At 35.8% G+C, this 13,527-nt stretch overlaps 1 protein-coding gene across 1 annotated transcript; it reads left to right on the top strand.

Annotated features, from left to right (window-relative positions):
• The first annotated feature begins 1,237 nt into the window (after nt 1-1,237).
• Nucleotides 1,238-12,671, top strand: LOC124537890 (hemicentin-1-like). Its single transcript, XM_047114850.1, has 12 exons — nt 1,238-1,400; nt 1,850-1,944; nt 2,461-2,614; nt 3,306-3,427; nt 3,922-4,065; nt 4,497-4,634; nt 5,252-5,373; nt 5,903-6,133; nt 6,834-6,981; nt 9,925-10,595; nt 11,608-11,784; nt 12,297-12,671. The coding sequence occupies exons 1-12, from the start codon at nt 1,249-1,251 to the stop codon at nt 12,540-12,542; spliced, it is 2,400 nt and encodes a 799-aa protein (XP_046970806.1). The 5' UTR covers nt 1,238-1,248; the 3' UTR covers nt 12,543-12,671.
• The last annotated feature ends 856 nt before the right edge of the window (nt 12,672-13,527 follow it).

Genomic DNA, 13,527 nt, shown 5'->3' with positions numbered 1-13,527 from the left:
GCCAGTCGTAATGTTTTTATAAATTTGAGATCATCACGTTATTCTACCTGAGATAGGCTGAAACCCTCCTAAATTTAATTATTTCCTGGAATTCTAAAGCGTCATATGTACATAAATCAGGTGAAGGATAAACTGCTTTACATTCTTAAGGCGCACGGACGTGTACCATTGTCAACTTCCTTATTCTGGTAGGTTGAGAAGTTGTTGATAGCTGGTTTTTATTGGGCTACCCAGTATTTGATTTCAGACATCTCCATAGCACGTTTACAGAAATAAACATATGTGGAATAGTTTTCGTAATTTGTTTCGTTTTAATTATTTGAACTAGAAAAAAGGTTCTAAGCATTGCACATATAGTCCATTCCAATGACAAAAGGAGACATTCAAAACATACCGTATTTTTCAATATCACAAGTATTTTGTTGATAATTCCACTATAAGATTAACTACAAACAGTTCTTGATTAATATATCTTCATTTGTAATACAACAATATTTCACTAAACTACATAGATCCACTTTAATTTCACTTCCAAAGTAACAAAAACAGTTTTGTCGACATTCAAGACGCCATTTCTCGATGACGAACATTAAAAATAGGGGCCTCAACTAGGCATGTTCGCTAAACGAATGTAGACGAATGAATTTATACAGATAAATAATATATTATTTTAATTTTAAAATTCATTATAGATATTTTTTTTTTAAATATATTTATTTAATTGGTTGTAATATATAATATGAATTATTTATTAGAAACGTAAAAAGTTACCTAACGATAGATAAAAAAGTTATTTTTATACAGTAAGGTTTTTACATAAAAATAATATTTTTACCAAAAATGTTAAAAGAATTATTTTACTTAAAAATAATCTCTTATCTCGAAATGTAGATCAGTTTTGTGCATAGCAATTTTATAGTTTTGAAAATAATACAATGTTAAGAAAGACATTCGTCTCTCATCTTTCGTATCATGTGCACGGATGCATATTCGGAATTCTCTGAAGTTTTTTATTACGACCTGACTTTGTTTAAACGAAAATTACTTTTAAAATAAAAAAAATATATATCGTTCTTTAGCATTAATTACCCATTCATTCAATTATTTTCACCTCACTAGTCGAACGCAAATGACATATCAATTCAAGGTCAAAGTTGTTTATTTACCTTTTCTCCTCTTCCCATTGGAATAGACTATATATATAAATTTATTGTTATCTGTTCTGTTGTAGATATTCCGTCAATAACGATGATTAGAAGAATAAAATTCAACCATGGTGATACTGTAACTTTGAACTGCATTGTTGATGGATCACCAAAACCTACAGTTCAATGGACTTATAACGAAACAGAAATAAATATTTCAAGCAAATATCGTATCTTCAGTAACAATAGTTTAAGGTATGTTTTGCTATAAATTTATCCTTGCTATTTATATTTTATTCTTCGTTGATCTTGTAAGTAGATTCCAAAGCTGAATCCGTAAGGTCTGAGTCCAAACCTTAATAATAATAATATTGGACAACATCACATACAACTCTGATCCCAATGTAAGTAGCTAAAGCACTTGTGTAATGGAAAATAGATGAAGAAGAAGACAGAAGTGACGACGGTACCACCAACACCCAGACTCAACACAACATAGAAAACTAATGAATTTTTTCTACATCGACCTGGGTATCAAACCCGGGGCCTCAGAGTAGCGTACCTATGAATACTGGTGTACACACTACTCGACCACGGAGTTCTTCAACCTTGAGTTGAGATAGTAAAAATATATCGAAGTATTCTGTCAAATTCTTATCAGTCAATAATATTATGAAAAAAATGAATAATCTTATTATTTACAGTTTTATAGGTTCGACAGAAGACAGTGGCAAATATTATTGCAAAGCGAAAAACAGCCTCGGGGAAGCCAAAGAATATACAACTCTTACCATTTACGGTGAGCTCATAACCGTTTTCGTTTCATTTAACAGTAACATTTGCTTATTATATCTTAACACGATTCTCAATTCCGATTCAGCACCACTAAGATCGATTTCGATCATATTTATTGTTAAATTTATATTTATATTTGATATTGAAATATTAATTTATATTAAATAAGGTAAAAATTATTTACATTAAGTTCTTAATTGTATGTATATGCCACCTTAAGATACAAAATTCGCTAGATTTCAATTTGCCTCGTCAGATTGTAAACTGTCATAATATTGTGACATGTGATTGTATATATTTCATTTCGTTACGGTGACATATACAAATATGAATTAAAAATAGTTACTGTATAAATCTTGACTGCGTGGAATGGTGACAAGGATGCATGGTGACAACAGCATTTTCCCATTGAATCGTAATTCCGATTGTCTGGGCAAATATAAATTTATCAAAATCAACATTGCTTATTATATATAATGATATGTCAAATCTAATTGTAATATGTTATGTATCTTTATAGAACCAGTTTCAATAGAACCTCCTACAGAACTTCGTTTAACATTGCAAGTTGGGAGTTCCATAATATTGGAGTGCCGTGTTCATGGTTATCCAAAGCCGACAGTAAAATGGATACTGAATTTCTTTGAACCAAAATATTTGCATTTAGATTTATCGTGAGTAATATCATTTTATTAATTGTTGGTTTTTTATAAGACACTAACTAATACAAATATATCTTAGTATTAAGCGATAAGCAGAGACGATAGTAGTTCTCCATCTATTATGATTTAATAATAACAAACAAAAATAAAGGAAAAAAGTAAACAAAAAATAATTAAGTCTATATAAGATAAAAGCATGCAATGCGCTTTTATGAATACTGAATTAATGATTCGCACAACCCTGTAACTGTAACCCCATATTTTATTATAAATCCTACGTAATGCATAGCATCAGCCGAGATGGCCAGTGGTTAGAACGAGGCAGGCAAGCACCACTGAATAATCATGTGCTTAATTTTTGTTTATGATTCATTTTGTGTTCAGCGGTGAACGAAAACATCTTGAGGACACCTTCATTAGAACAGCGTGGTGGAATATTTCCTAAATCTTTTCCTCAAAGGAAGAGGAGGCCTTAGCCCAGCGGTGTTTGTTGTTGTTGCATAGCATTTTATATTGACAGGACACCCTATCGAGCCTATACCTAGTCCATTGGACGTAGGCTTATCAAAGTGTCTCTGCCTTTGTTGCCATCTCTCTCAGATCTTCCATCCATCTGACTGGGGAGCGAGATATACTGTTTCTGAAGATATATTCCTTTGCTTTGCCAGAAATGTCATTGACTAATATGTCCTGTTTTCTTTAGACATGATAAAAATAACTCTTACAATTTGAAGCGAGCTCAGATTAACGAGCAGGGAAATTATACGTGTATCGCAGAAAACGCTGGTGGAATTAAAACAATCACCTATGAAATATTTATTTTAGGTAATTTTTTTATATATATTTCCTAATATACAAAACTTTTTGCTACACATACCTAATTTTATTTTACTGCAAATATAATAACCATTTGTTAGTACTACCAAGCTTTTAGTGACAACATATATAGGTGCCCATAGACATTGGCGCTGTAAGAAATGATAATAACTCCTTACGTCACCACTGCTTCACCAACCTTGAGGACTAAGATGTTACATCCCTTGTATCTGTAATTACACTGGCTCACGCACCCTCCTCAAAGGAACAAAACAATATTGAATAGTGTTTGGCTGTAGAATGTGTTAGTGGTACCTAGACGAACTTGTACGAAGAATCTTCTTTAAAAACTCAGTAAATGGAATCTTAATTTGAAGGATGGGATGATATAATTATTAAGAGCGATTTATTGAAATGAGTAATAAAATGAACAGATACTTATATTATAAGCATATCTTCAAATACATCCTATCTTTACTATAAAAAGGACCTAATAATTTCAGCTGCTCCTAAAATAATCAAGGAATTAATAACATCAACATTGTATGCGGTCGTGGGTGACCTAACTCTTAGAATTCCTTGTAAAGCCGAAGGATCACCCAAACCAATGATAACATGGCAGTTTAATGAATTAAATATTGCTAAAGGTAACATTATCAAACCATTTTAGGGTAATAATATTTTGTAGTAAAAACCAGATTGGGATAAGTTTATGAATTGATGAATAATCCTCCGTGAATAGTGCTGCTCTGACAGAACAGCTGTAACTGCTGTTCTAACTCCTGCAATCAGCTGTTATCGTCGATTCAATCAATCAAGGCAATCTGTTCTGACGGCATTCTTTGCGCTGATTTGATCTTTTTCTACCTTGATTTCAATATCACTTCATCTAAATTACTCTGCGAGTTATGAGACCGTAAAAATTAATATACATGACAATTACTTACAAATTTAACTAAATATTGACTTTTAAATGACTTCGATTGTATTGGAGTATATTACTAGTTGAATTAAGTGGATTTTTTTTTTCAAATTAATATAGTAGAAGGTAGCTTCAATGTTTCCATGGCTATTTCAGGTACGGAGTGGTATGACATTGAAAATGATGGGACTCTAATAATAAAGAACATCACTCTAAGCGCAGAAGGCTCCTACATTTGTAAAGCGGAAAACTCTTTAAATATTGATAAAATTGAATATGATGTTAAAATTAATTGTAAGTATATGCTTTAATTTAAATACCTTGAATTTGAATTAAGATGCCCGAAGATAGTCAAAAAGAATAGCATCGCCGAGATAATACCTGCATAGAAAGATGAAACGTCAGATTGAAGAAATTGCAGTCATATTTCATGGTTCACAATATTTCGACAGTTTACAATCTGACGGGATAGATTGTAATCTAACGATGTTTGTAATCTTACGGTGACATATACATTCATAAAATAACTTGCACTCTAATACTTCCATGTACAATTAATGTGAATAGGATACAACAACAACAGCCTGCAAATTCCCACTGTTGGACTAAAGACCCTTTGCGGAGAAAGTTTGGAACATATTCCACCACGCTGTTCCAATGCGGGTTGGTGGAATACACTTTTGGCAGAATTTCTATGAAATTTGTCATATGCAGGTTTCCTCACGATGTTTTTCTTCACCGCTGAGCACAAGATGAATTATAAAGACAAATTAAGCATATGAATCAGCGGTGCTTGCCTGGGCTTGAACCCGCAATCATCGGTTAAGACGCACGCGATCTAACCACTGGGCCATCTCGACTCTGTGAATAGGATAAAGAGTAATTAAAATTTGACCAATATACCTTTTTAGCGATCGTCGATACGTCTTTCATATTCACGATGCAAATTGAATTGGGATCATCAAGTGAAATTCCGTGCGGTGATTCCCCTGAATTGGTTTTACAAAAGGGGAATTTAGTTCGCTGGTTCAAGGTGAGAAAATAAATTGATTTAAAGAATAATGAAAGATTTACATAAACTTTTGATGAGTTATTGAAATTTTAGAAATAGGATTTAAACAATTAAACAATTCTTTATTATGGCTTTATGTGGATGAAAATGGGCCACAGGCTGATAAACAGTAGCCATAGCCATAGACATATGTAGATATTGTAAGAATTATGAAAAATAGCAATCATCACCATTATGCCTACTTCTGGAAATAAGATCCCCTATGTCTGCCAGTCAAATTTGAACACGGTAATCTTGGTCTATTACTGTTTGGCGGTAAGACATATGGTTTATAGTTGCCCATGGCTTTGCTCGCGTTTGAGGGTGTTGGTTGATATATCGTGTCAGGCAAAAAAGTAGCCCATGTCCTTTCTTGGAATTCAAGGTTGCGTCATCACACATTTCATCAAAACCGCTGAATCGCGAATTGATCAGAAAGACAGAGTTACTTTCACATTTATAATATAAATATACATTACCAGGAATCCTATAATGCCTTACCTTATTCCAGGATGGAGTTTTTTTCAAAGAAGGAAACCTAATCTTATCGAATGCCCAACTGAGCGATTCTGGCGTATACACGTGTCGAATTAGTACGTTTTGGTCGTCAGACTCATATAACAAGAACGTCGTTGTTGGATTCAGACCAGAATTTAATTCTGATTATAGAAAAATTATAAAGTTCAAAGAAGGTACTGCAGAAACTTTAGACTGTACTGCTAAAGGTGAACCAACGCCTACGGTAAGTTAAGGGTATAAACAACCAATAAACATATTGTATATCTTATTAATAGCTTAGGATGATTTCAGTCGAAGTAATTGTAAGACGTTAGCTGCATATTAAAAATCAGCTATGGTAGCTGTAACTACAGCTACAGCTCTTCAAAATACAGCTGTAGCTGTAGCCATATATGTGTAGAAGAATAAAAAAGATTCTTGATGACAATTTACTAAATTATTACGAATTACAAAGAATTAATTTTAGAGAGCGAAAAATGTTACTGGCTGGTTAGAGAACGTTACTATGGCTGTATAAGAAAAAATAAATTAAAATCTAAGTTCAAAACTTCAGTTCTGACTAAACTAGTACAGTAAAATTATAAGTATCATCATTTTAGTTCCAAATGTGACTTGCACTTTACAATGAAATTAAAACAAAACCTGTCATTTTTTTCAAAATTCCTAAAAAATCTTTTGAATAAACGAGAAGTATCACTGGAGTTCCACTAGTATATTTTTCCCAGTAATCTTGAATTAGTTCAAGACAACCAAGTAGAAAAATATAGACATCTCAACCGAAGACTTCAATTTCACTATTCGATCATCACTTTTCTTTAATTTATTTTTGGACAATCTTGCTCGACGTGAACCGGAAACAGCTGTTGCCTTCATGCAGGCTGTTAGACTGCTATCTGTGTAATGAATACTTATTATAATTCTAGGTAAGATGGCGTTTGGGTTCAAGTAGCCTTAAAGAAAAATCAATGCTTTATACGTTCACGATGGAAAAAACAAATATTGGTGTCTACAAATGTGTTATCACAAATGATTTTGGTTCGATTCAGAGAGAATTTCTTATTAAAAAAGAAGGTTGGTACGATATTTTGATTTAATGAATACATTATTAGATTAATCGTAACCATCGAACACTGGTTGAACGCTGGTCTGGTTTTATTGGTTTACTATAGGAAGGGATATTAACTTTTAGTTGCTAATGTTGATCCACATTTGTGTCGTAAGTAATGGTTATGGGTGGCGGTGACTACCTACTATCAGTTGACTCATTTCGTCCATCTACCTATCATGAGCCCACTGCTGTCCACTGCTGAACATAGGCCTCCCCCAGAGCGCGCCACGTTGCGCGGTCCTCTGCGTCCCTCCTCCAGCTTCTACCGGCGATCTTGCGAATGTCGTCGGACCAGCGGATCGGAGGTCGTCCTACATTACGCTTTCCGAGACGCGGTCTCCACTCTAGGACTCGTCTGCTCCAGCGGCCATCGGTCCTACGACTGATATGGCCAACCTACTGCCACTTTAGCTTGCTGATTCTCCGAGCTATGTCCGTTACTTTAGTTCTCTCACGGATAACCTCATTTCTGATTTTATCCGCGAGAGAGACACCTAGCATAGCTCGCTACATCGCCCGCTGCGCGACCTTCAATTTGTGAACTAGCCTCACTGTCAGTGTCCACGTCTCGGCACCATACGTCATCACCGGTAGGAAGCAATGCCCAAAAACTTTCGTTTTTAAGCATTGTGGAATCGCCGACGTAAAGACCCGACGAAGCCTGCCGAACGCTGCCCCGCCCAACCGAATCCTCCTATCAGCCTCCCTCTCGAAGTTGTGCCGACCCAGCTGGATAGTCTGGCCAAGGTAGATGTAATCCTGCACAGCCTCGAGGGGGATGCCGTCGACAGATATCGGTCCCGGCACAACATGCTCATTGAACATGATCTTGGTTTTGTCCAAGTTTATGCCTAGACCAACCCACCGGGATGACTCGTTTAGATCGTCCAGCAGTCCGCGAAGCTCTTACAGCGTCTCTACAAAGATGACTATATCGTCTGCGAAACAAAGATGTGAGATATGCTCTCCATTGACGTTGACGCGTCGTGCAGTCCAATTCAGAGTCTTGAAGACGTCCTCCATCGCTCCATCGCGTTGGTGAACAGTTTTGGAGATATTAAATCTCCCTGTCTCACCCCGCATCGGAGCTGAATCGGTCTTGTTCTCTGGCCCTGAATTTGCACGGTCACCGTCGCAGAGTTGTAGAGACATCTCAAGACCTCGATATATCGCCAGTCGATATGTCATATCGACTGGCGATATAGTGCCGATATAGTCACTGCAGAGATTCCAGAACAGCCCAGGTTTCAATGGAGTCGAAGGCTTTCTCGTAGTCCACAAATGCCATACACAGCGGCTGATTGTATTCCTCATTGTGTTTCAGTGGAGAGCTTGGGCTTCCTGTACTTCCGAGCAAGCGGAAAATGTTTGCATCCCAATTGGCACAGAGTTTTCACCATGTCGTCGGTTTCCCTGTCAATGCCGGAGAGTAGACTTCATCAAGCGGCGCCTTTCGGCTTTAAAGTCAGATATTCAGAGTTGCTCGTACCAACCTATGGTCGCTGCCGGTATTGAACCGATTAAGGATGGAAACATCTCTGAATAGATATTCAGAGATGTTTCCGTGCCTCTTATCCGCTATAATGAAGTCTATCTCGTTCCGTGTAACAGCGTCGGGGCTCTGCTAGGTCCACCTCCTATGGAACTTCTTCTTAAAGAACGAGTTCATCAAGAAGAGTCCCTGCATCTCGAGGAAGTTGACCAGCATTTGCCCCCAGTGATTCCTGCGGCCCGATCCATTTAGTCCGATGCGCAATTCGTCGCGTTCTTGTACTCCCACCTTCGCGTTGAAGTCCCCCATGACAACGTTGTAGTGAGCCGCGGTGGTATACATGGTAATTTATGGCTCTCGTTATATCATACATACATCTCGTTATATATACATGGCTTCCACCTCATCGTCAGAATGTGCCGAGGTCGGCGCATATACCTGTACGACTTTCAGAGAATATCTGTCAGTCAACTTCAGTACTAGGTACGCTATCCTTGTCGACAAACTACTGACTTCCACAACACTGCCACTGAGGGCGTTGTTGACCAGAAAATCGACACCGCCCTGGGAGCTCTGATCGCCTTGCCGGAAGTAGAGTATGTGACCGGACTCTAGGGTTATCGTGTCCTCACCCTCTCTCCGGACTTCTAATAACCCTAAAACGTGCCAGTTAATATGACCTAGTTCCACTTCCAGCTCGGCGAGGTGATGTTCGAGTCTTAGTGTGCGTCCATTATAACATGCCAAGTACAGTAGTTTGTGTTGGCAGCCTACCGTCACCCGGGGATTCTTCGCACTTCCGTAATCGAGAATAGCAGGGTTACCGGGAACTGAGGGCCGTTTCTTTTTGTGCCTCATTCTATTTTAAAGTCACCACGCTGGGCAAGCGGGTTGGTGACCGCAATGTGAGGTCGGATCTTCGACAAATTGAGAGAACGCTGCTGCCCATTCTCTCATATTTCCATTGGGAAAAAATAAAGCCTGCGACAGAGCCTCGTCTGTTGATCAGCAGGGTGTACCGCTAGCCAATAAACAGCTATTTACTTTAATATCCAAATCAAATGTGCAGACTAATGCAGAGCATTAGTTCCTTTTTTATTTATTCTTGTATCTTGCGATTGTTTGGCTTTCTGATCTGGTACTAAAATGCTTTTCTTATTTTGGTCTGAAATTATTATAATTTAATGTATTAATTAGTAAGAGTATTAATTTTCTAAATTAAAATAAAAAACATTTTTCTACAATTAGTAATTACTAATATATCAGAAACTTTATGCATATTTATTTTATTAATAGTATGCTTAATATTCTATAAATAAATCTAAGACGTCGAATGGTTTATTAAATTGGATTGGATATTGAACTGGATTTGTTTATTACTTTGACATTAATTTCGACTTATATTTCTCCGCAGCCTGCACTTTACCCAGAACGAAGTCTTTAAATAAACATATGCCATTGATTTTATCAAAAACTCAAGATTGGATATTTGAGAAAACAATATCCATGTATACACAAATATACATATTTTGTCCTGGAACATATTTATCTTACAACGACGAACGCTTGGGTACTTACATATTAGCAACGTGTGTGGACAAAACGTTATTCCAAATGAATAACAAAACTTACAATATTTCTGATATGAAATGTGGTAAAGAAATAGAAGCCACGTATAAATTTACGAATGTCAAATGTCGAATGGGAAACACGGAATTAGTCAGCGTCGGTTATTCCTTGGGCACTTATTTCTTGAGCGTGTATGATGTTTGCTTAGATAAAGATAAATTCAGAATACATTTTACGAAATATGCCATACACGAGGGCGTAGCAGACACTGATCTCATTGGCGCAAAATTTGAGAAGAGCGAATTGTTGCCATTGAATTTTGACGATATGTATGATTGTGAGAAACAGATTAGTTCGATTTCAGCGTCAATCGGTGAAAGATTTAGTGATAGCGATAAATGCTGCTTTGGCAAAAGGCAGCTGGTGAATCCTAAAGATGTGATGCCTGGATTGGTCCAAGCGGCGACTTATACTTATTTGAACGTCGTACCTGTTTGGAGTTCTTGTGGCTTGGAGGTAATTACTGGATTAATAGGCTATCTATATCTATTTGACTTGTTTTTAATTTCCATTTTATATTATTAGGTTAAGGAACCCAGTAGAAGTAGATTTTTTTATTTCTAGTACATATTTGTCGAAAAATATCGTATTAAAAATTCCATATTTAAATAACGCGCGAAAACGCTACTTGGACAATATGGCGCTGCAATGGGGTCGGTGACGTCACTTTGCTGTATTTTAATCTGTGGTACATATAGTAGAAAAGCAATGTTTACAAGAAAGTTTTAAATTCATGATATACACTGATTACAATAATTCACCATTTATTTTTCGCATTGTCAAATAGCCTCTTTGTTGTTTTTGATGCAACTTTTGTGCAATCTATTCTGAATAGGTATCACCCATTTATATATTCTGCCGTCAAAAAGCAATACGTAATTTTGTTTTGTTTCTTTTTGAGTAAGTGAGCTAGTGTAACAAGGGCCAAAAGTGGCGTACGATCTTGGTTCCCAAAATAAGCGGCGTATTGGCAATCCTATAATGATAAAATAGGAAGGCTTGCCGTCATATCGTCATTATAAGCTGTTGTGATATTTATATTCATTGCCTCATATATATATTTATTATTGTGTGAAATAGAGGATGTATATAGTAACGATAACCATGTCCTTTATTTTTTAATTTATTATGTTACAAATTACAAACCTACAATTACACAAAAAAAACTAAAATATAAGGTAATAAAAGTGTATTTTTTCAAATAGTTAATATTTTTCTTGTTGATTTTTTTTATGATGTGGTTGGCGGTGAAAGAAAACCTCTTGAGCCTGCACGTATCTAATGACAATGAAACTTTGCCACATTTACATGTGCATATAAATGGTGGAGCAGAATTGTGAAATGAGCTATAAAACCTTCTTAAATGGAGAGGCTTTAGCAAAGCAGTAGGACATTAACTATTACTTATTGAGAATCAGTATTGCTTGATACGATATACTTGTTTATATTATCTATTTTATATCCATAGAATTGGGACGAAGTGGAACGACGAGTGCGGTCCCTCGCTATGAGCTTGGGCTATAATCTAGAAATTTGGACTGGATCTTCGCATTCAATACTATTGGATTCAAAAGCTGGTATCAAGGAAATGCGATTAAACGACAGGAACAACCGCCAACAACTAATTCCGTTGTATTTATGGAAGGTATGAATCTATTTTTTCGTTCGATTAATAAATTATATTGCACTCCTTTCGATGTGCTTGTGTGTAAAATGTACACTTAAAACAACGAGATGGCCCAGTGGTTAGAAGGCGTACATCTTAACCGATAATTGCGGGTCCAAACCCAGGCAAGCACTACTGAAGTTTCATGCACTGTAAGAAATATTAACCAATCGTCACACCGACAATGCGCCACTAACCTTCAGAACTAAGATGTTAAGTTCCTTGTGTCTGCAGTTAAACTGACTCACTGAACCTTAAAACCCGAATAAAACTATACTGAGTAATGGTAATGGTTTGGGGTGTATATAATATTATAGATATACCCAAGCATCAAATATTATAGAATACCTGATGAGTGGGGGGTACTTCCGCAGACGTACTACAAGCTCTAGCAACAAGTAAAATATTCCAATTACACCACGTAATTTATGATACTAGTCTAGATATATACATTATTTTATACTAAAATATTTTTTATGTTTTTGTTTCAGGTAATAATTAATTATCAAGAACAGACATCTCTTGCGATTATCTTCATTAACATACCAAATCTAACGTCGCAGCGAGCGTTGATGTTTATGAAATGCAGGGACATATGTCACGAAACGAAATGGATGAAAAATCCCGGATGGCACGACGTGGAGAGAGGATTCGTGTATTGTTGTAGAATTAGAGATTTCGAGAAAGCTTTCGGTTATCGACACCTCTTTCGAAGTAGAGGTGCAGTTCTGAAGTGATCATTCATCATTCGGGATACATCACCTGACTGTTAGTGATTGAAATGATGTGTATGAATTATGAATTGAGAGAGTTTACCAAAACTTTCAACCAATATTATGAGATGGGTAAATTTAATTTCTGTAAACTTCTTGTAAGATTCACAAGTAATGTTTACAGAGTATTTACAACAATGAAACGAATCCTTTTCTCTGCTAAGAGATTATCTCACCTACTGAAGTTCAAAAATAATCTCTAAAGCTGTACCTAAAAATACTGATTAACCTTGTAAATATATCTATTTTTCAATGTACCATATATTTAGATTTAGAAATTATTATTATTACTTAAAGTATTATATTTTAAGAAATAATTTATTACAGGACATATTTTTTAAGTTACGATACTCATTAGTTATAATTGCTAATTAGTGGTTAATCCATAAGGCTATATATAGCGACAAATCGACTGTCGAATTTTAGGGCACCTAAATAACTATTGGATTTTTCAAAGTAAACGATGTAAGTATTGATAATAATGATGATTTATCAGCTTATATGAGATCGCGTCGGTGGGTTAATAAAGTAAGTCCATAGTGTAAAACTATTTTTAACTGTATCCATTCCAGTGGCGGATTTACGAATAGGCTAAGTAGGCTGGAGTCTAGGGCGGCAGATTTGGAGGGACGACAAATTTAGCCCAAATTTTTTATTATCTTAAAGAAATAAAATTAAAACTTATAGCTATAAACTCCTCCTTTGCCGAAGTTAGTTAGTTTGAAGCCGGGGCAGGCTGCTAGTTTTTAGATAAAGGACACATGAAATGTGCGTCATTTTTAATGCTTCACAAAGAGATAAACATATAACGTATTAATGTATTTTATTGTAATAAATTATATAAAGAATATGGTTTGTTCATTTATTTTAACTTATAATAATAACAATAAGTATGTTTTTTTTATATGAGACAACATCACATAAATTACTCTGATCCCAATATAAGTAG

This window comes from Vanessa cardui, chromosome 19, assembly GCF_905220365.1.
Source record: "Vanessa cardui chromosome 19, ilVanCard2.1, whole genome shotgun sequence".
NCBI classification, from domain to species: Eukaryota; Metazoa; Arthropoda; class Insecta; order Lepidoptera; family Nymphalidae; genus Vanessa; species Vanessa cardui.
This window is presented reverse-complemented; position numbering and strand designations above follow the sequence as displayed.